General features: G+C 39.3%; 2 protein-coding genes across 11 annotated transcripts in view; both read left to right on the top strand.

Moving 5' to 3' along the window:
• The window catches only part of grk4 (G protein-coupled receptor kinase 4), a 58,281-nt gene extending 50,398 nt beyond the window's left edge, over positions 1–7,883 (top strand). Inside the window, exons 14-16 of one of the 2 annotated variants that reach the window (XM_008408554.3) lie at positions 982–1,119; positions 1,295–1,472; positions 2,421–7,883. In XM_008408554.3, the coding sequence (XP_008406776.1) occupies positions 982–1,119; positions 1,295–1,471 (315 nt within the window). In that variant the 3' untranslated portion in view covers position 1,472; positions 2,421–7,883. The remainder of the gene's footprint in view (positions 1–981; positions 1,120–1,294; positions 1,473–2,420) is intronic. The other variant, XM_008408546.3, reaches the window with a different exon arrangement.
• The window catches only part of htt (huntingtin), a 42,481-nt gene continuing 26,947 nt past the window's right edge, over positions 7,750–23,283 (top strand). For 3 of the 9 annotated variants that reach the window (XM_081606883.1, XM_081606895.1, XM_081606885.1), the window contains exons 1-27: positions 7,750–7,883; positions 8,727–8,810; positions 9,643–9,763; positions 10,509–10,568; positions 10,682–10,761; positions 12,033–12,171; positions 12,278–12,419; positions 13,206–13,384; positions 13,460–13,664; positions 13,997–14,044; positions 14,259–14,336; positions 14,800–15,176; positions 16,291–16,455; positions 17,264–17,390; positions 17,463–17,578; positions 17,659–17,770; positions 18,801–18,938; positions 19,942–20,100; positions 20,191–20,288; positions 20,365–20,504; positions 20,597–20,660; positions 20,776–20,876; positions 20,982–21,128; positions 21,216–21,336; positions 21,763–21,908; positions 22,016–22,200; positions 22,342–22,559. In XM_081606883.1, coding sequence (XP_081463009.1) covers positions 7,786–7,883; positions 8,727–8,810; positions 9,643–9,763; positions 10,509–10,568; positions 10,682–10,761; positions 12,033–12,171; positions 12,278–12,419; positions 13,206–13,384; positions 13,460–13,664; positions 13,997–14,044; positions 14,259–14,336; positions 14,800–15,176; positions 16,291–16,455; positions 17,264–17,390; positions 17,463–17,578; positions 17,659–17,770; positions 18,801–18,938; positions 19,942–20,100; positions 20,191–20,288; positions 20,365–20,504; positions 20,597–20,660; positions 20,776–20,876; positions 20,982–21,128; positions 21,216–21,336; positions 21,763–21,908; positions 22,016–22,200; positions 22,342–22,559 — 3,648 coding nt within the window. In that variant the 5' untranslated portion in view covers positions 7,750–7,785. The remainder of the gene's footprint in view (positions 7,884–8,726; positions 8,811–9,642; positions 9,764–10,508; positions 10,569–10,681; positions 10,762–12,032; positions 12,172–12,277; positions 12,420–13,205; positions 13,385–13,459; positions 13,665–13,996; positions 14,045–14,258; positions 14,337–14,799; positions 15,177–16,290; positions 16,456–17,263; positions 17,391–17,462; positions 17,579–17,658; positions 17,771–18,800; positions 18,939–19,941; positions 20,101–20,190; positions 20,289–20,364; positions 20,505–20,596; positions 20,661–20,775; positions 20,877–20,981; positions 21,129–21,215; positions 21,337–21,762; positions 21,909–22,015; positions 22,201–22,341; positions 22,560–23,283) is intronic. The other 6 variants (XM_017304689.2, XM_081606910.1, XM_008408514.3 and 3 more) reach the window with 4 other exon arrangements.

Genomic DNA, 23,283 nt, shown 5'->3' on the forward strand with positions numbered 1-23,283 from the left:
GATCATTTGAGAGACTTTGTCGATGGTCAAATCATATCGTCTTTGATTTGTTTTTGTTTGTTATGATCAAATGAAAAAATGTGACATTGTATCCAGCCTCTCTGAAGTGACGCTTTGTTAGAACCATTTTTTTAAGTATAGAGTCTTGCCACAGATGCTGAACTGTATTTAGGTCTGAACTTTGACTGGGCCATTCTAACATGATTATGATCTAAAACCAATCTATCGTAGTTCTGGCTGTGTGCAGGATTTAGAGCTGCAATGAATGATTATTCTGAGATTTAGCCGCATTATTGAATTAAAAAATGGCACATTATACTGATTTTTTTCTATTTAACCACTTAAGCTTATTTTATACAATATCTAATGAACGCTTGATCATTTGCAGCTAAAAAAGATACAAAATAAATTCTTTAATAAACTCTTTCTGCTTCACTTCATGTTGTAGCGCTGATCTGTTGATGATTTTTTCAATTTAAAGTTGGATATGAAAAGGTGTTTAATAACAAAATTTTACAGAATTTGAAACTTAAACTACGGCGGTGTAAGGGTTCTGGGTAGAAAATATTTACAAAGGTTTTTCATCTAAAATGCTTAATGTATATATTCTTTGCACGGTAAATCACACCTTGGAGAGTGTTTATCAGCATATGGACTTTTTTGATTACTCGGTGACTAAATTAGTTGATGATTATGTGGATAAGGGATTGATCATGATTAATCCGATTAATTGTTGAACCTCCAGCCAGTTCAAATTTCACATCCTTACTCGCGTTAGTCTCCCGTGGCTTTTGGCAAACTGCAAAGAGAACTTCTTATTCCTTTCCTTCAACAATTTTTCTAAATACTCAAGCGGCTGTAAGATTTAAAAGACTTGTTACAGATTTTGCATCACTTGTTCATTGTTCTTCTGTACCCCCCCACCCCCCTCGCCCACGTGTCTTACGTCCTTCATTTTGCTCCTGTCTGTCCCCCTCTCAGCCTCGAGCCGTGTACTGTAAAGACGTCCTGGACATCGAGCAGTTCTCCACTGTCAAAGGCGTGAACCTTGACCCCACGGATGATGACTTCTACTCAAAGTTTGTCACAGGCAGTGTCTCCATCCCGTGGCAGAACGAGGTACTGCAGCCTGAAATGACGTCATCCTAGAAGTCCCACAGCAATGACCTCACACAGGAATGTCTGATAGCTACAGAATAGAAAAAAAAAGTCTGTTTCCTGAGTGTTTGGTTGCCTTGGAGTAGAAGTAAGGTATTTAAAAATATGATGTGGGATTTGCCGATTTTGCTCGTAGATGATTGAGATGGAGTGCTTCAAAGAAATCAACATCTATGAGACCGACGGGATGCTGTGCCCAGACCTGGACATAAACCGGCCCAACCCTCCACCGAAGCGGGGCTTCTTCTACCGCCTGTTCAGAAGAGAGGCAAGTGCTAGCGCTCCGGCGACTGTCCGAGGGGGTGGGGGCTAAGGTACTTCCTGCTTTCCTGGCTTTCCTCTTTTGTTGTCCATCCCACAGGCCTTGTCCAAACTCAGAAAGGACATTACTTCACATGAAATCTGAAGGTTTTATTAATGCACCTTTGTGAGTTTGTTAGAATAAGGCCCGTCTCTTGTCTTTGTCCTTTTTCTGGGGTTGGCAGATTCACTACTTTTTATGTCCTCTCTGGAATTCGCTGTAAAACTGTCATTTTCATCTAGGAAGGCAGGACAGGAAACATTGCTTTAGGAAAACATAAATTTCAGTGTTTGTCGGTGCTATGCAGTCATACGCCAGGAGCAGCTTCACTTTTTGTCACATTTAAACTACAAACGTCATGTTACTATGTGATTCTTCTCCTTTTTTATAAAGTGAAAGGATAGTTTTTGTCTTTATGTAGTTATTTATTTTCATATAAAAGCCACCATTTAGCCACCTTTCATGATTCACCTAAATATTGTATTGCATTTTCCCTTCACTTCACAATTATTTAATACTTTTTGTTGGTGCATTACATAAACTCGAAGCTAAAACACTAAAGTTTTTGGTTGTAACATTTGAAGAATTTTGCAAAACAAGCTTTTGTTTCTCCTGCTTTTCCAAACCAGTGGATCATCTCCTACTGCCTTCATTCTTTTTATTTTATTTTGTCTTTCAAATATGTAAAATATTTTCTTCTTTTACATTAATTGTCTTTAATTGGCTCAAGTTAGATTTTTTTTCATTTAAATATTTTCAGACTGTATAGTTTTTCCTTCTTAATTTTGCCGCAAAATCCCAACTAAACATTCTCATTCCATGTTTTTTGGATCTTGTGAAAACATTTTTTCATAAAAAAAAAAAAAATGTCACATTTTCTTATGTATTCAAATTTAGTGATGAAACTTGTTAGTCAATTTGCATGGTTGTTTGTCTTTTTTTTTTTTTTTACTGCTCCCAGGTCTGTCTGAAGAGCGGTTACAGTGACGACGAGACAGAAGGGCCCTCGCGACTTTAAACCACTCCGTCCCTCCGCCCGACACCCCTCCGCCGCAGAGCTTCTCCACAATCTCCAACCGAGCGCGAGAATCTTAGGAACTCAGTGAATGTCGACCTGTATTTATGAGCTGTATTAAAAGTGTATTATAGCTAAAGAAAAAAGTATGACTTTAAAGATTTTGTACATTTGTACTTGAATTTATGTCTAGATGTATATTTTCACTAAAGGTTGTATTGTACAAAAAGCCATAAAAGTACCACTTGAATGCATACATTACCTTATTTTTTTTTTTAATTATTATTATTTGTTATTATTTGGAATGAGTATGAATAATGTTCATTAGGCGGTTTCTTTCAAGAAGCACATTTTAGTTTCATTAGTCTTTTTATTTTTCACAATGTAGCATCAGGCCTTTTTTTCCCATTTTTTTTTATATGTGCCGTATGTTTGTCCTTAACTTGATCTTTGTTAGCACATTAGCTCCACTTTATACCAAACTAACTTTTAGTCGCAAAACGCCTGAAGTCGCAGGCGGATCTCAAACTAGACCCAAGGGATACAGTTGGAAGGTAATCCAGGTTTTCATCACTGTTAAAGCTGTGATGCTTGAACTTTTCCCGGGAGTGGAACAGCTGCAGCAGCGAGTCATTTTAAACCATGCGTACAATCCGTGCGACCGGATAGGATGAACCAGATGTGTGTGTCCGGAGACTAGTTTGCGGTGCGTGTTCCTAGTCATTTTTAAGATCACATGTATTTATTTTTGGGAATCTGTGCAGCAGCTCAGTATTAATAAAACACAGAGCAAACGTTGAAATCCGCAATCGATGTTGGAATTTCAAATAGATCTTCCCTAAGCTCCAGCAGGGTTCAAATCGTAAAATTTGCGATGCCTAACGGCGTTTCCAACAAGAACACACCTGCTAGTTGCATATCTGTTACAGTTTTTTGCTCCAAGTGATTATTTTATAGTGATTTATGCTTTCCCCCTTTTTAATTCAGCACTGCACTTTCTTTGGAATAGAAGAAAAAACTATTTGTTCTGCTGATAAGAGTTGCATAAGTCATCGCTTTTTGTGTTAGAGCGCAATACTTAAAAAAAATAATAAAATCACCACCTTCAGACTCAGTAAATCTCTGCATACATTCTTCCCTCAATCGCATGAAGCCTGATAGTAAAATATCCTGAAAAACCTTTCCATATTGTGATTTTTCCACTTTTAAATTTTTGGTGAGAAGGTTTTGAGACGTTGTGCGGTGCTTTTTTTTTTTCTTTCTGTTAAATTTTGATCTTATGTCTTCAGACTCTATTCCCCCAATATTTCACTGGCTTGTCCAAATGTTCAACAGAAAACTTTAGGCTGGCTTAAATGTGCTTTTTCCTCTGCGGAGTAGTGCGTGCTACCAAGTTACATTAATTATTGTTTTAATAGAAAAACAGCAACTGCCCATTCCAGGTCTTTCGGAAACGCTCTGTAAGTGGGCCTCGACTCTTGGACCACTTTCTGGTTATTCCTTTTGACTCCGCTGTCTGAAATCTTGTGGGATGCGCCTTGTCGTGACTAGTTTATAGTGAAAAGGTGTTGTTTCCACTACCGGGAAAAAAAACAAAACAAGTTGATGTATTGAGTACTTATTTACTACAATTGCGATCAGCAGTTTAAATATGATTTTTCTACATTTCTCTCTTTCTGTTGAAGAAGTGTTTTTTTTCCATGTAAACCATCAGACAATTTCTTCCCCATACTTTTCCTCTTATGTTCATTTCTAGATTTTGCTGTAGAAGCAGATGCCGTTCAGCCCCGCCCCGTCGCATTCAACACCCGTTTTTAATGCTGTGAATACCCCCCACTTCAGCATGATGGCTGCACATTTGTGTATATTTCACCGTTCAATGACGCGGCTTTGCTCCACTTTGTGAATTAGACTTCATTAGCTCTACTTTTGTACAGTTCAGCAACTTTTAGAGAGAAATCCAATTCACACGAAAGCAGTCTGTAATTATTCATTGCAGTTTTTAAAAATGACATTTGAACTTGAACATCTCCCAGATACGTTCAGACTTTGAGGCTGCATACGTCTGATAAGATGTGCATTGAGTTCCCAGTCGATTAAACCAATGTGTTCTGAAATTTTTCTTCCCCCCCCACAGAAATCAGATGTGAACATTTAGTAGTTTCTCGCTTATTTGATTCCTGAATTTGTCTTTGTTGTCCTTTTTAAAAAAAAAAAAAAAAAAAAGAAATCTATAATTTGCTTTGCTCTCAGGCAGACTTTGAAGCTGGTTTCATTCATGTAGATTTTAGCCTCAAAGCAAACTTGTAAATTCTGTATTTCTAACATGTAACTAAAGCTCCGAGGTGGAAACTTAACTGCGTCCCATCACCCATGCCTGTATCTTTGTTTGTAAGGTATTTCATATCAATCCACATAGGAGTGAAGATGCTCTATCAGATCCATTGCACTGTATGACATGTTTTGACACAATGACTTTGAGAAGTGTCTTTTAACTGTTCTGACAATGATACCAAAAGCAACCTTCTCCAGATTAAAACATTTTCCTTTTCTAGAAGAATTTACTCAAGAAAAAAAAACCCAACAGCCTTTCTTATAAATGTGCCAATTAACAATTTCGTTTCTGACATCCTGCCTTCGTATTTTTTTTAAATACCTCATTTACTTCCCATCCACTAAAATTTCTTCATATAGCCTACATATAAAAAAGAAAAAAACTTAAAAACTTAAATCAGCTCAACTGTTTTGAATGTCCGCACAAAGTGCATTGTAATGGCTGTTTAAAAAAAACAAAAAAAACAACAAAAAAAACATGTTTTATTACTCAAGCATGTATCAATTTGTAATACTTCAGGATCCTTGTGTATGTAAGTGATGACCTTCTTGTGCCAACATGTGTCGCTGGTTATCAGAGGAGGACTGTGAATGGCCGGGAGTGACCAGTGGAGCTGGCCTGTTGGATAACAAATGTTCCTGGTTTGTTCCTGCCTTTCTGTCGGAGCGTTGGTGGCGAGTCAAAACTGGGATGAGGCTCGCCAGCAAGCGCCTACAAAGTGGAATATCACTTGAATTAGTTTGTAGGTAATGCAACCTGTACAAATTCAGATCTTCTGTAGTTTTATTTCTGTAGTGGGGGGTGGAGGGGGGAAGAAACATGGAATATTATATTTACAGCAAAAGGAGGATGAACAAATGGATTTTTGGTATTCAAACAGGGAGTTGATTTTTCTTCTTTTTTTTTCCATGTTCAGTCTGTACAGTCATGTTATTCAACCACTGCAGTCATTGTTAATTCTTGTACAAGTTATATCACTGGTTGTTGTACCATATCTGACATTTGTAATTATGAAATAATACACTGCCATTTGTATTAAAAGAGGTGTCTTAACTTGTTTTTCTTCTGTCGATTTGTTTGTGAATGAAAGGCGGAGGTGAAGTGAAACTTTCTTTACAGTTTCTGCTGACTGTAAATTAAAGTTAATTTGTTCCCGTCAGCTGATTGCCTTTACAGTTTTCTTTATTTTCTCCCAGAGATGAACCTTTCACCTGCGGCGTTATGTCAGTTAGTCAGCTGATGTTGGAAAGATTACTCCTTCATCTGACTGTGGAGGTGTGGCAGAGAAGCAAGACCAACGGATTCCCCGCATGTCTTTTTAACCAGTTAATCGAATAAGTTATGCAGCATGTTGATGTAATTAAACTCTCATTATTTTGTACTTGTTCAGCTGAGGAGACAACACTGCCACCTGCAGGAACATAAGGTTAATGAAACTTTAAATACAGAAGTTTGTGTGAAAATATTACTCTAAACGCAGAGGCTGTTGAATAGTGGCAAAGTTAGGCATTTGGTATGAAAATTTGCTGCATTAGGCATGATTCTGACATCTGGATGGCAACAAAATGCTTCCAATACGATTCTTGGCATGTGTTGTATATGAACCAGCACAGACTGGTGAACTGCACCAGCTCTGTTTGTTAACTTTTGACAGTAGTTTATTAGGGGTTCACTACGCCATCCAGGATAGCACTCTTAAGAATGCCAATCCAAAATGAAACAGCTGGGATTTTTAGTATTGAAATAAATTACGCTTTTGTATGTATTACACTTTCTAAATGATGTAAAGTCTGTTGTTCTTTGCTAAGGTCAGGGTTACCGTGGCAAGTTTTAGATTAATTTCACAGATGTAGCTTTCTGCGAACACTCACTGTGATGAGATGGCAGCGGAGAAATGAATGGAATCTCATAAAGCTGGATTACAACCTAGTACTCTACAGCCACAAGCGATCCAAATTTACCTTCCATTCTAAGAGGTCAAATAGTCATAATTGTGCCAGAATAGTTGATGTCTGCACACAAAATATTCTGATTTATGTTAAGGGACACCTGCCTGTATAATTTTGACTCGGGGTGGTTTCGAAAAAGAAAAAAAATCACAATAAACTTAACCTTGTGCACTTAATTCTTGTTAAAGTCCTTCAAAGTTGTTTTTAGAATTACACTGGTAAAAGTGATAAATTGTATATAAACTTCTGATCACTGAGTGCATGCAGAACAATCATTGTAAGTCTATAAAACGTTAATAAGTTGTCAGTTAAATTCAAGTTTATAGGCCAAGGTGTACGATTTAAACCATAGAGAGGAAATAGATAAAGGGACTGACTGTACAAAAAGCCATTTTTGATCCGTGTGACAGGCGATAGGAATGCCAGTCTAATCTAAAACAGACCTTATGCGCTAAACAATGATCTCAGGTAGTTGTTAAACGCTGCCTTCAAAAAAGCGAGAAAAGAAACTGCATGTGACTAACAGAAAAATCACAGTTGACAGTTTAATATCCTATCTAGGGTTTTGCGAAACAGCCTCCTGATTTCAACGGTCCCATGACAGCAACAATAACATGAGGCAGAACAACGCAGCAGTTCATTGGCTCTCTGACAAATCAGCCAAAAGAAAGCCGCACACTGATTGGCCACTGAGTTTTACGTCCCTCCCCGACGCTGCAACTTGTCGCCACTTCCTGGTGTGACTGCTGGAAAGAACGCATTTGCTGCATCAAAGATGGCATATTCTCAGCACACATTTGGTTCTGTCAGGGTTAACATTGTGGAAAAATAAGCGGCAAGTTGACAGAAGTGAAAGCGGAGAGCGGGTGGTAGCCGCCGCGGGCAGCGTTAACCCTCGACGCGCTACGCACCTCCTGCTCTCTTAGGGCTAACTTGTCCCCTCTACCTTACTCTACAGTGTTAGCTGGTTAGCGCAAATAGTAAATATTAGCTTCTCGGGCGAGCGTTCTCGTTGTGGATTGCTAAAATGGCCACCATGGAGAAGCTAATGAAGGCCTTTGAGTCTCTGAAGTCATTTCAACAACAGCAGGGACCACCGACAGCAGAGGAGCTCGTTCAGAGACAGTAAGTGCGTTTTTTAGATGCTACAAAACGGACACCGCTGCGTTACAGTTAGCCTAGCTCGCTAGCGATGCCAGTGTCACCCCTCAACCCCCTCGAATAGTTTGTATATTACTGTGTATTGCCACACAATCTGATCTTCTGTTTAATCTCATGAAAAATGTAAGGAATATTTATTTATTATATTAGCGGGGCTATTTCTCATCATGGTTATAGCAAGCTTATATGTGTTGTGACCAACGCTTAAGCCGATTCACTGACGCTCACGCACCTGTGAATGGTCAGAAAGACCAATTTAAAGCATCTTTGGTTGTGTTGTGAACTAGATTTGTCAGAAAGCTTTAGAATGATCTGTTTAAAGTGTATAACGCTCTTCTAACTACCACTGCAAACCAACGTAGCTTTAAAAAAGGGGGCAGGTTCACTCATTGGAGTGATGTAATGCTACCATCCTGATGGATAGCTGGGAGGATTGTGTTCTGGCTCTTTGTGATGGATGATATTAAGTTTGGACTTATAGTAGCATACCCACAACTGTGGGTGCAAAGTCATTAATTTTAGATTTTAATGTTAAAGTTTGTAGTCCTGCAGAATAAAATTAGTGTGAAATTTAAGATTTGTATTTCTAATCCCATTTTTATTTGAATTACATTGTGATTCCTTTTCTGGGTTCTGTTTGTTTCTCACTGTATGTATTAACATCAATTTTTTTTTTATTGCATAGTTTTTTTTAAATAATTTGTTGGGTTGCAAGCAAAGAAATGTTCAAAGAAACCGGTAATGACTGTGCGTTTCTTCCGGCCTTCTTTGCTTCTCTGACATTCTGAATTTGTGATGCTTTTACAGAAAAAAGGAGCAAGCTGCAACAAAAAAGGACAGAGTGACCCATTGCCTGACGATATGTGAAAACATTGTGGCTCAATCACTGAGGTAGGCCCTGATAAAAGGAATAAAATGACTTCTCATTAGTGGCTCTTCTCATCCACTCTACAGTGGAGAAATCTTACCACAGTGTTTTTGCAGTTTATGTTTTCAGATTAAGTATAGAAAGTAAATTCTCACCCAGATTCTTTTGTTTGGTAGTTTTCATTTAAAATGTTTGTATATGTCTACACATATGGAAAAATATGACCTAAATTTAGAGCTTTTTTTTTTAAAGACAATGTGACGAAGGAACAGCACTCTGTCAGATTTTAAAGAGCTGCCTTCGAGTTAGATTTTTTTTAGAACCAAAGGCAGAGAAAAAACTACTGCTAGAGAAGAGAGAAGCGTGACTCAAACTGGTACAGGAGCAAAACTAAGCGGTAAGGGGTTGTAAAAAAAAAAATCTTGGGGAAAAAAAAATTTTAAACTTGAAATTGAAGATAAGATTGAAGTATTTTGTACAGATTTTTGTAAAAACATTGGCCCTGTTCTGATCAAATTAAAGAATTTAGGTACCGCTGCACTGATGGGTTTATTTTATAAGCCCACCATGATGGCACTTAAGTGTCTAGTCCCAGTTTTGTACATTAAAAAGACAATTTTGTCGTGTTTTTTTTTTAATATAGCCAGCTTTTGCTAACTCCTTGCATTTACAATATTTGACATGCAAAGGCATCCTTAGTGTAACGTTGACCAAATATTTTAAATTATGTTACCAGTGGATCAGTAGAAATAATGGAGGCAGCTTCTAGTAATTTATGTCAGTTAGTCACTTATAAAAATCTTAATGCTTAATAATTGCCTGACTGTTTGTGTTTTTTGGGGGGCCTGGAAACAGAACATCTCCAGAGTTTCAGAAACTGCTTGGGATCGCCATGGAGATGTTTCTTCTCTGCAGCGATGACAGTGAATCAGATGTCCGTATGGTGGCTGATGAGTGCCTGAACAAAATCATCAAAGTGAGTAATATTTTGTACATTTTGTGATTGTTTTGAAGCTGGATTTTGCTGTTGAGTAAATCCAATACATAGCAAATTTCTTTTTTTGGACCAATTCTTCTTATTTAACATGAAAAGAGAGAAACTCATGCTGAAATTATATAAGATAATAAGGAAAAAGTATTGTAACTATAGTTGCATAAAAACAAAAATTGGACAACCTGACCTATTTGCTTTTATTCAAAACAGAAAAGCAACAATTATTCCCACTGCTGCTAAAGTATTACAGTGTTCTTTTTTCAATTATCAACATTGTATCTAAACTTGTATAATTTACATGCAACATTTAGTATTAAAGGAGGCATGTTCTCTGGAGCGCTAAATCATCGTCTTCTCTTTGGCAATATAATAGAATAGTCCAGTTGCCTGGAGAAAGACGTTTCCCTGATTGCAAGTGTGCAGTGTGTTGTATTGGGGGCTGGAAGAACTTGGTGTGACAGAAAATTGTTCCTGTTTTAAACTTTTAGCTTTCCACATATATTTGTGAACAGTCATCCTGTAACAAAGTAGAACATCCAAAGATTTGTGGTCTTCTTGTTTTAACTTTAGTCTTTAATCATAAATTTGCTTGTAACTAAAAAAAATAAAATAGCTATGGCAAATTCCATTTGTTCTAAAAAAATACAATTGTAATTGTGCAGAATATCTTAATAACTGCTATTATTGAATCATTTCTGCTACTTACTAGACTCTTTTTACTCCCCAGGCTCTGATGGACTCGAACTTGCCTAGACTGCAGCTGGAGTTGTACAAAGAAATTAAAAAGGTATTAATTAAGGCTCAGACCTGGTTATGTTTTGTTGTTTAGTTCATTTTATTCACATAAGAGAAATGTAAAAGTTCAGTGCTTTGTTTAATGTGGTTCTCGTACCTCGACAGAACGGTGCCTCACGGAGTCTGAGGGCAGCTTTGTGGAGGTTTGCTGAGCTCGCCCACCTCATCCGACCCCAGAAATGCAGGTAGGCACTGTAACGCTTCCTTATGTTAATATTTATTTTGACGCGAAAGTCGCAAAAGTTAATATATCTAAAATTAAGGCCTTAAAGTAATTGAAAAACAACAAGTTGGCCTTAAATACGTTATTCACAGATCTTAAATTTTGTTGTGAATGGACTATTTTGTCTCATTCTATGTAGTTTTCTTTTTTCTCGCAGTGCTTTACTGTTACGCAAAACTTAGTCGTGTGCACTAATCTGTACTGTGTTCTGTGACTCACGGCGGTTGTGGCTACTGGTAACTAGCTGCTAATATACCCTAGCTAACAAGAGTTAAGCTAGCTCACTGTTTTACATCCTTACTGGATAAGTGCAAATTTATTGTCAGTTGGTTGGACGTTGTTCGTCTTTGCCATTGACTCATTTCTATTGCGAACCCATATGATTTATTTATTTGCAGTTTTCTTTTGTATCATTTTTGCTGTGACAGAGACATTAAATTCCATTCATTGTTTAAAAAGATCTTAAATTTCAGTTGGAGAAACTTGCATAAAGCTCACATTAGGAAAACAAATAATTAGGATATATAGTTTTTAATTGCAGTGTCATTTATCAACAACTATAGAGTTTTAATGACCTACATTTTTATCCTCGTTTTTGTTTTCCATTGTTATTTTGCTCTTTTGAGTTGAAATATGTTGTTGGGGGAAATCTGTAGGAAGTTTGTGTCAAGAGGAGGGAAATATTACCCATGTAGTCAAATATATTATTTGCATTCAAAGCTTTACTGTCTCCTGATATACAGTAACCTACCCAATATTGCAAGTAAGCTCTGACTGTGTTGGACTCGTTGATATTGGGATCATGATTATGATTTGAATTCTTTTGCATCTCTAATATTAACTATGCTGTATTAAAGCAAAAATGAGTAAATAATCATATATGCACTTTATTTATTGAGAATAATCATATATTGATCCTATTAACAACATCAAACCTTTGGCTCTGTTATAGCTATTTCTTTTTCTTTTATTTTTATCAACATTCATCAGAAAAACACTTCGAAGTAATATTCACTCATAAATACCCGTTTGGATGATGCAACAGGATCATTATTTGTCCAGCAAAACTGGCACACAACAACATACTCAGAGGTTCAATCGTTTTTTGCTAGCAATAAAATTCAATAGTTGATTTTTCCCAGTATGCTAGGTTTTACAAGTAAGGATGGAAAACATCATCGTGTGAATCTTTTTAATTTTGTCATGTTTGTTCCATGTGTTTCTGTGGTCCAGACCTTACCTGGTCAACCTGCTGCCATGCCTCAGTCGCATCACCAAGCGTCAGGAGGAAACCGTGCAGGAGACGCTCGCTGCAGCGATACCTAAAATCATGTCAGCCTTGGGAAACTTCGCTAACGACGGCGAGATTAAGGTATCCGACTCAGATAAGCTCAGTCCTGTTTGTTGTTGGCGATCCTCACACTTTTGAAACGTGTCATTGTAGTACTGTAACTTTATGTTTTTTTTTGTTTTTTCAGGTCCTGCTGAAGTCATTTGTTGCCAACTTGAAGTCCAGCTCCCCCACCATCAGACGGACAGCGGCCAGCTGCGCCGTCAGCGTGTGCCAACACTCCAGACGCACAAGTTATTTCTACACCTGGCTCCTTAATGTGCTGCTGGGTAGGTCGCACACAGAATGAAACGCTCAGAGTTGATTTGTGTTTTTATTTTATTTTTACTATCACAAGGATCAATTTTGTTGATTTACAGCGCGACTGAAACGATTGATCGTGAGGAATCATTCACTGAAATAATTGTAATCAAAATTAGTAATTGATTCATTAACTGGAGTATTGCTGAAAGAACAATACAGTCAGAGCAGTATTGTATTTACGATGGCATTTTGCTTTTAAGATGACAAAAACCAAAACAACTTTTGTCTGTAAATATGTTCTACCCGGAACTCCTCAAGTGGCATAGTTTTAACTTCATCTGGTTCAAATTGTGTGAGAAAATAAAAATATTTATAACTATGTATTAGTTAATCCAGAAAATCAGCAACAGACCAGATTTACACTTTATTAATACGTTGAGCAGAAAGGGCTGAGCTTTCTACTAGTGAGAAACTAACAATATGTTGTTAGTATCTCGTTTTTTTTTTTATCTGCAGAAGCATTCTTTGCTACAAATAATCAAGTGCACACTAAGGGAGTGTTATGTTATTGCATTTTAAGTAATAAAATGTTTATTCTCTTATTTAAAAATTTAATTTAACTGCTTATTTGCATCTTTTAGTCAATTTCTAATGTATACAAAATTACTTGAATGAAAAATCCGCTGCAGAATGTTGCGATTATTTTTGTCCGAATAATTGATAGATGAATCAATAACTTAAAACAATCCTACTTTACTTGGAAAAAAATAAGCTAACTCGCGCATAATCTGCCTTTTCTTCTCCTCCTTCAGGCCTGTTGCTTCCAGTCGATGACGAACACCCTAGCCATCTTATTCTGGGGGTGCTGCTAACGTTTCGCTACCTGATGCCCCTGCTGCAGCACCAAGTCAACACCAGCAGCCTCAAAGGGAGCTTTGGAGTGATGAGGAAGGAGGCCGACGTCCAGCCAACACCCGAGCAACTCCTGCAGGTCAGATCAGTTGTTTCTTTTTTGTGCATTTGTGTTTTCGTTCTCCTTAGCTGAATGATTCCTGTGTGCCTGAAGGTGTACGAGCTGACGCTGCACTACACGCAGCATTGGGATCACAACGTGGTCACAGCCGCCCTGGAGCTCCTGCAGCAGATGTTCAGGACTCCCCCGCCGGAGCTTCTGCACGTGCTCATCACGGCCGGCAGCATTCCTCACGCCACCGTGTTTCGTCAGGACACGGAGAGCCGCGCTCGCTCGGGCAGCATCCTGGAGCTCATCGGTAATCCCATCAATCAATTGGGACAGATTGTTCATCCCTCTAATGCTTAGCGATATGGGCCTTCAAATATTTACTCAGTCAACTAGCACTTAGCGCATCAGTCGACTGGCTGTCTCAGGTGGCCTTTAGTTCATTCGTGCGCACTGTTCTGGTCAATCTGTTCTCCATTCCAACTTCTACTTTGGTCTAACTTTGTGCCGTTGTCTTTGCTCCCTAACTCGCCTCCTTTTGTCCGTGTATAAATATCTTTGTTTCCTGCAACGCTCCATCGGCTTTTGCTGCTTTTTTCTCTCACGTCTTGTTTCTGTTTCCTGTTTTCCTGCCTTATGCAGCGGGGGGAGGGTCTTCCTGCAGTCCACTTCTTCTCAGGAAACAGAGAGGTGACTTGTTTGTTTATGTTGTGCTCACCTCGACTTACACTCTAGTTTAATGGAGGTCCTGGGCAACCATGCCTTCAATTTAGTCTCTTGAGGCCGTAGATTACCTTACCTTACCTTACGTGTTTCGATTCTTCCAATAAAGGAGCATGCGGCCGTATCTTTCTGCTGCACGCATCACAATCTCTTTAGCTGAGAATAAATCTGAACTTTCCAGGTAAAATTCTTTCTGGAGAAGAGGATGGGCTGGAGGACGACCCCGAGAGAGCAGAAGTCAACGCAAGAGCCTTCACAGGTGAGACGTCTCCATTGTCTGCAATAAAAAAAATGTAGTAATCATGTGAAATTCTGCAAGCACAGAAGGCTGTGCTCTTGGAACATAAATATGGTACCTTGCAGAAATTCACACAAACCTTGATGTAATTAATTGAAAGTTTAAGTTAAACTCTTTGGCCTCTCACAGCTTTTCTTCCAGAATTTTCTATGTTTCAGTCCATCCATCTACCTTGTTCCTATTAATAAAAAGCATCCCCGTAGCGTGATGCTGCCACCACCACCACTACGGAGGATGAGTAGTGTTAGTTTGGATGGGATTCAAACTTGAGAATATTCAAAGAACATATCGTCACGTGCTCCGGTTTTTATTAATTTATTCTTTTACATAACAGTCTGTTAATTCTCCTTTTCTAATTTGGTGAGATCATTTTTACCGCCTTTGTTTTTTAAAGTCTAGTTTCTTCCCGTGTTCTTTGGGGCAGACGACTCATCTGCTGCTCAGGTGGACATCATCACAGAGCAGCCGCGCTCTTCGCAGCACACGCTGCAGCCTGGCGACTCTGTGGACCTCAGCGCCTCCTCTGAGCAGGGCGGCGGCACGTCCGCATCAGGCACCCCCGAGTCACCCAATGAAAACGAGGAGGAAATGCTGAGTCGAAGTTCCAGTGGCGCCAACGTCACCCCGGAGACAGCCGACTACACCACACCAGAAAACGCCACCCCAGAAGGCGGGGGGCCGCTCGGCGAAGGCGGGATGGCGCTGGGCACCAATGATCGATCGCTCCCACCAAGCGACTCGTCTCAGACGACCACAGAGGGACCGGATTCGGCCGTGACGCCTTCGGATGTAGCAGAACTGGTCAGTAGGACTCTCTTGCTATAAAATGCTTTTCTTCTGGATCTGCTGTGTGATTGTGTTTACGGAAAGCTACTGTTACACCGATTAACCCTGACATGTGGGGGAAGCTGCTTTTGTTTTTAGCTCAGTAAAATCACAATCATCACTATTTCCCTGTGAAATCATTTTTTGATAAAGCAAGAAAAAAAAAGGAATTTTGGTAAAAATACTTCTGAATAGGTTCCATCAGTACGGATCAGTGACATTTAAAATATGCAAGAAGGAGACTAGTGAGAGACATCACCAGGACGCCTTTGACTACACTGATGGAGCTACAAGCTTCAGCGGCTGAGATGGAGAGACTCTGCAGATAACAAATGTTGCCCGGGTTCTTCACCAGTCACAGCTTTGTGGGAGAGAGGCAGTGAGAACGCCGCTGTTGATGAGAAGTCAGATCAACTTGACAACAGTTTGCCAAAAGGCATGTGGGACTCTCCATGGTCAAGTGGAAGAAAACTTTGTGGAGATCAGTCTGGAAAAGCCTAGAGTTTTTACTTGGCAAATGTTTAGGAACTGTAATGGCTACATGGTCTCAAAATTTAATTTATTTTAGTTGCATAACTGTAAATGACTGGAATCAGCAATTCAGTAAATGGTTCAAACTGTAAATACCAATGTAAGATTTAATTCTAGAAAAAAGCCAAGAAGTTCATCTTTAACCCTCCCGTGGTCTTAAGAGACCCCAAGTGCGGTCGCACTGTGTGTTCTTTTACAAGTTTTTTTTTTTTTGTGTGTGTGTGTGTGTGTAGTTTTGGAAGTCAACAGTCTGACGGGACAACTCCCCACGCTTCCCAGCTGCCCATCACATTTTCTGTGCTCCTCCTGAGTCCGCGTGAGGGGTTGAGAAACAATACTGTTTATTAGAACCGGAACAAGCTGTCAAAAATGTTTTTTTCCTCTTTTGGCCTGTTTTCTCATAAAAACACCTTTAACACAGTCATAACTAAGGTCTTTGGTTAGCAACATTTTCTTCCCACAAAAAAACCCCAAACCAACTCTTGTCCTCTCTAATGGTTTTGCCTTCCCCCTCTTTATCCTTGTCCACACCTTGCCGCGGTTGCGGCCCTCCCTGCAGCAGGCAGTCCAGCCACCTCCGCTCTCGCCGACTCCCACCGAGGGTCCCGACGCGCCAGCCAGCAGCTCCTCTGTCTACACCGCTTCTTTCTCCTCGTCGTCTTCTCTATCTGTCTCGTCCTCTTCCTCCTTCTATGCCACCTCCTCTTCTAGCACTAGTGACAAGGTCAGATGATTTGAAAAGAAAGGGTGGCGCCTTGCTTGTTTCTGAAATCTTTGGCTTCCCTCATTTATTCGTTTTCTACCCCTGCACTCGATTTCCTGGGTTGTGATAGCATCTTTTCCTCTTGTTGTCATGGACGGTAGCTTGCGCCTCCTTTACTTTTTCCCCCTCATTTTGAACGATTCTTTCTCAAAAGGCAGATGCTTTTGAAAGACGGCGGTTAAGACCAAGGATGTTACTGGCTTGCAGTGAGTTGTAAAAGATGAAGCATGAAGAGTTGTTTTTCCTTTTTTTTTGTTCATCCTTAGATGAGATTCTCTGTTATTTGAAGATGCTGCAGAAGACTTTTGCTCCAGTGAGAAGAGCAACTTGTATTTGAAGTCCCTTCTTCTGGTCAAACATTTTTTTTAATAAAGCTTAGCTTAAAATATTCTAATGAGAACTTGTTCCTGTTAGAATAAAAGCAAAAGCTTGATTTTTGATTTTCCCTGTATTATAGAAGCTGCATTTGTGTGAAATCACCAGCCCCCTGCTTCCTACTGTATGTACTTGATTTGCTGTAAATTGTGTTTTCAAGCATGACTCAGTGGACCTTTAACTTTAAAATGCGTGTACCACGTAAAGTTTGGATTCTTTCTTATGTCCCCGTCTTATTTCCAGCAAATCGGATCCAGTAGTTTGAAATTCGACATGTTGCTTCTGCATGCTGGCGTTTTTCCTACTGGGAGAAACTTTGGCTTTTTGTTGGGAGTTTTGCTCGTGAATCAAACTTTTAATTCTCTCATGAAGACGTTTTGTGTGTCAAACTAAGGTCCTGGACGGCAGCGAGAGCCAGTACTCCGGCATGCAGATAGGAACGCTACAGGATGAAGAAGATGAAGGAGCAGCGCCTTCCTCCCAGGAAGAACCCTCAGAGCCGTTCCTGCAGTCAGCCCTCGGTAGGCAGGCAGCTGAATATGAAAACCCATGTAGATCTTTGTCACCCTAAAAAAAAACTTTTTTGCGTCCAGCTCTGAGTAAGCCTCATCTGTTCGATGGCCGAGGTCACAATCGGCAGGGTTCGGACAGCAGCGTGGACCGGTTCGTTCCCAAGGACGAGCCTGCTGAACCCGAACCTGATAATAAGGTACGTCCACAGCTGTGGTCAACGATCGAAGAAGTAAACATCACGATTTATTTCTGATCGTTTTATTAAATGTCTTACAGCCGTCACGGATAAAGGGTCCGATTGGACACTACACGGACCAGGGGGCGGAGCCACTGGTTCACTGTGTGCGACTTCTCGCCGCTTCCTTTCTTCTCACTGGACACAAGAACGGTGAGCAGCTGCTTCAAGCCACGGCTTGAAATTGAACATGTATATACTGTATTAGCAAAATTAGGCTGAACTACAATTTTATCTTTTCTAATATTTTAAGAGTTTAACATAAACCTAGGATTTACAAAGAAGAAAATCAAAGTATAATAAAAGTTGGCATTATGACGAACCTAACAAAGTAAAATATGTTGGGGATGCAACTAATGATTTTAGTAATCGATTATTCTATCGTTTGTTTGGAAAATCAGTTTATCAATTGGATTTTTTAAAAATGGGCCCATTCTGCTGATTTTTCATTCAATCACATAAGCCTTTTTTGTAAAATATTAGAAACACATTAGAAGACAGAAAAACGGTGCTTAATAGGACATTTTGTTCTTTATACAATTTGAATCAGAAGAAGCTGAAACTTTGCCACTTGAGGAGTTCTGGGTAGTACATTTACATTTGTTTTTCTTTTTTTGAACATGTTTCATGTTAAATGTAAGATGTATATATTTTCTTGTACAGTTTTGGCTCAGTTGCTTCCCTGTGGGTGTTTCAGCAAATTGTCTTTTTTTTTTTTTTTAGTCTTTTTAAATTAGTTGAATTATTTCAATAATCTATTAATCATTTCAGCCCTAAATTACTCTCATTTCTCAGCCTTTTCACACGTCGTTATGTTACAGCTTCAGCTCTGTGGGTTTCATTGCATTGTGATGATACACAAAACTGAGTTGACTAGAAAGAAGAGATTTAATATTTTTGGAAAATTAAGAATCCTAACTTTACACAATCTATTTTACATGGGACTGCCAGATATTAACATAACAAGCAATAATGACTTACAAATGATTAACTACACAATATGAATGTGTCACAGAAAATGCAGATGGTAGATAGTGTGTAGTTTATGTATCGCATAAAATTCCAATGAAACCAATTTCATAACATAACTTGCAAAATGTTGACGAAAGGAGTTTTAATATTTGTCAGTTTATGTCTAGCCATACAAGTGTTTTTTTTTTTGTTTGTTTGTTTGTTTCTTCAGGATTGATTCCTGATAAAGAGGTTCGAGTGAGCGTGAAGGCGCTGGCGGTCAGCTGCGTCGGAGCTGCAGCAGCGCTGCATCCTGAAGCGTTCTTTAATTCTCTCTACCTGGAGCCACTGGATGGCGTCCCAGTTGCAGGTATGATAGCAAATTCAGTTGTCAAAACCCTTTTGATTGTGTTTGGGTAAAAAAAAAAAGATAATCTGTTGAAGAAGGTTGGCTGTCGTCCTAATCCGATAATAGGTGAATACATGTGAAGTTGGTTTAATGCAGGTGGGAATATTTATATAAGGTCAGAGGAGTTTCAGACTTTGCCAGCCAAAGTTTAAGTATTGATAGAAACTGTAAAAGAAAAAAAAATGCAACAAAAGACAGAACAAAATTTTATCTGATTAAGACTGGACAACGATTGCTTTATATGTTGATTAATCTATCGATTATTCTAGTGATTTAATTGGGTACAAAATTTGGCACATTCTGCAGATTTTTCATTTAAGCCTCTTCTACAAAATATTAGATACACATGAGAAGATGCAAATAGATTATTTAATTCCTTTTGAAATGAGGATAAAATGCCTAAAAAGCAATTAAGTAGCATTCCTTTAGTAAATGGTAGATCATTAAAAAATGCTTCTATAATCAACATGTGAAAAGCTCAGATCTTTCTGCTCAACTTAACATCAATACAGTCTGGTGCTGATCTGTTAATTTTTAGATTAACTTATTAACAATTGGGTAGCAAAAGGTGATAGATTATTATTATTTATTTATTTTTTTACAGAAGTTTAACTTGGTGAAACTAAAACTATCCCGCTTGAGGAGTTCTGGGTAAAATATGTTTACTAACAGAGATTTTTTATCTTAATTACATTATATGTGTGTGTGTGTTATGTACAGTTTTGGCTTAATTACTGCTATGATGGTGTTCTTCTTCAGAAAAAGATTTTTTCTTGAGCCTATATAATTGCGTTAGAGATGAAACAATTACTAAATTAGTTGACGATTATTTCAATCATCGATTAATAACATTTCATTGGATTAATCAATTCGGCCCTAGTGATAATTATCAAAACTGTTCAGTAGTTTTGATCATTTTTCTGACAACTGTAGTCTGACAGCTGTTTGGTCTGTGCCATTGCAGAGCAGCAGTACATCAGTGATGTTCTGGGCCTCATCGAGCACGGGGACCCCCAGATCAGAGGGGCCACAGCCATCCTCTGTGGAGCCATCATCCTAGCTGCGCTTACCAAAACACGTTACAATATTCACACCTGGCTGGCCGGTGTGCAGAGTACAACAGGTTTGTGTGTTTTTTTCTTTTTCTTTTCGTGTTGAAGTTACTGCTGAGCTGATGCGAGGCTGATTGTTATTCCTGCACTCTGCTCTTCAGGTAACCCCCTGTCCCTGGTGGATTTGGTGCCTTTGCTCCAGAAAACTTTAAAAGACGAATCCTCGGTCACCTGCAAGATGGCGTGTGCTGCAGTCAGGGTAGGATGGGCCTGCAGGAGCGTCAGTGGTTTGTGCCCGTTTGTGTTACTGAGTCTGTGTTTGTGGTGCGTTCCAGCACTGCATCATGACGCTGTGCAGCAGCACGCTGAGCGAGCTCGGGCTGCAGCTGGTGATAGACCTCTTCGCTCTGCGGGATTCTTCCTACTGGCTCGTTCGCACCGAGCTCCTGGAAACTCTGTCCGAGTTAGACTTCAGGTGAGATTTGTTCCTTTTGACTGCGACCGACACGTGTCTTTGCTTCCATTGTACATTTAGTTTTTTTTTATTTTATTTTTTTCTTGGTTTAGATTAATTAATTTCTTGGAGAGAAAAACTGAAACTTTGCACAAAGGAGATCATCACTTCACTGGGGTATGCTGCCGCCTCGGCTTTTCTTTTTCTCTTTGTTTGAAAGCAAAGGTAGATCATTGAGAGATTTTATACCGACAAACATGTCGCGAGCCTAAATTTGTTGGAATTTCTTTAGCGACTACGGATTCAGGGCAGGGTTCTGAATGATGTGGTCATCTATTTGTTGGGAGACGACGATCCAAGAGTGCGACACGTGGCAGCCTCTGCCGTCAGCAGGTATGCTAGCTCTTTTGTATTTGAACAAGACCACACCACTGTATAATCCAAGATCTTAACCCAAAACTCAATTTTTTTTTTCTCTCCTGTGCCTCTTCCTTCTAGACTGGTTCCAAGATTGTTCTTTGACTGTGACCAAGGCCAGGTAGACCCAGTGGTGGCGATCGCCCGGGACCAGAGTTCAGTCTACCTGCAGCTACTCATGCATGAGACACAACCCCCATCCCAGTTCACAGTCAGCACAATCACAAGGTATTGTTCATGAAACTGAAAGATGGTGTCAAGTACGTTGAAGTCGGCTTCAAGGTAAATGTGAGAAAACTTTTCTCTTTCCTCAAGGACGTATCGAGGCTACAACTTTTCTAACTCTGTGTCCGACGTCTCGTTAGAGAACAACCTGTCCAGAGTTGTTACTGCAGTCTCCCATGCTTTTACATCTTCCACCTCCAGAGCGCTAACTGTAAGTTTTCAGAAAAATGTTCAGTCATTTATTGTTGTCGCAAGTTTCTGATGGTGTTTTCTTAAAGGGGGGGAAGGAAGTTATTTGAAATCAGTGGGGTTTTTTTTAGCTTTATGTCATGTTATAATGTTATTCCCTCATCAGAAACATATTTGGAGTGTTGCTTTGATTCTTTCATACATGTTTGAGAAATCTTCCATTATGCCCTTTACAAACATAAATGGCATAATAGAGGAGCATTGCTGTGATGACTTGCTGAAGGCAGGAGCTTCTTAAAGAGACAGATGCTAATTTCAAGGTGTCAAACTGCAAAGTCCAATTTCTTTTAAGTAATATGAGATATATATATAGCGTTTTTTATAACAACTGAAGATACGTACTGCTACCTCTTTAAGGTACTTAAACATTCTTCTTCTTTCTCTGTAGTTTGGCTGCTGCGAGGCCTTGTGTCTTCTAGCATCAAATTTTCCTGTCGGTACCTGGAGTACAGGCTGGCACTGTGGCTACGTTAGCTCTAGCAGCAACTTTTCTTCTCGTTCTAGTCTCAACCGCAGCAGAGGCAGGACACTCAGGTTTGAGAACCTTTGTTTAAAAAAAAAAAAAATCTCCCTTAATGGTTGTTGTTTTCCATTCGTCAGTAAGCAGTTAAGCAAAATTTTTGATAATCTTGTCGTTATAGTTTGTCTCAGAGCGGCAACGCTCCAACCTCTTCGGCCTCCTCCTCGTCTGCGCTGGATTCTGAGCGGAAGACGCTGACCGTGGGACCGGCCAACATGGTGCTCTCCCTGCTGTCTTCTGCGTGGTTTCCTCTGGATCTCTCTGCACACCAAGATGCACTTCTGCTCTGTGGGAACCTGCTTGCGGGTGAGAAATTCGTGTTAAATTTCCCCATTTGTTTTTGCAGAATTGGTCTTTTTTATTATTCAAACTTGTGCCACTTTTTTGCGTAATCTTTTGAATTAAAGAGGAAAAGTATTGGCTCTTAATAGATATCACTGTTCTCAGCTGTGGCTCCTAAATGCTTACGCAACCCCTGGGCTGGAGAGGAGGAAGGAAGCACTGGGAACACTGGTGCAGGCCCAAATAAAACAGAGGAACCCTGGACAGCCCTGTCAGAGCGCTCCCTGGTGGCCATGGTGGAACAGCTGTTTTCTCATCTGCTAAAGGTTCTCAACATCTGTGCGCACGTTCTGGACGACACGCCGCCAGGACCAGCAGCTAAGGCAAGCCTGAGGGAAAACAGCTTATATTGAGTTTGAGTTTTGTCAAAGCTGTATTATGGCCCCATTTTGCTAGCAGTTATTTTATAAGGTTCCTAGGGAAAGCTTTGAAAAGTATGGGTTTTGAGTTTTATTCTAAATTTAACTTGGATAAAGGGTTAGCAGAAGATGCGAAGAAATGAAAGAACACTAGAGAAAATGATCTGCTGAGTTGTATCATAACTTCAGGTTTTTTTTTCCAACTGCGTGATCATTTGAGTACTAGGAGAAAAGCACACTGCATTAAAAACTAAGAAGAAATGATATGTCACTGCATTTTTCACCTTAACTACTTCTTGGGTCATGGAGTTAATCTGGACAAGTGGATTTTGAAATAAGTTGTTTTTATCTTTGAATGCCAATCAAAAATTGGGATTTTAAAACTGATTTTGAAATAAACTAAATCTATCACAGACCAAACAGCAAATCAGATCAAACGGTTCAGACAAATTCTCCATTTCAAAATTACAAACTGTAAACATTTGATTTTCTTACAAGAGTATAGAAATTTGATTTTAAAATATTTAATAAATTTTAATATTATAGCTCCATATTTGACAAATCACAAAACAACATGTTTATGTTTGCTTCTGATTCAACAGCAAAGTAAAGGGCTAATTCAGTTTTTTTTAAATCTTCACCGACTTAGATCGTCTTTATTTACAAAACATACAATATTATTATCCTG

This window comes from Poecilia reticulata, chromosome 1 (assembly GCF_904066995.2).
Source record: "Poecilia reticulata chromosome 1, P_reticulata-male-v2, whole genome shotgun sequence".
Lineage (NCBI taxonomy): Eukaryota > Metazoa > Chordata > Actinopteri > Cyprinodontiformes > Poeciliidae > Poecilia > Poecilia reticulata.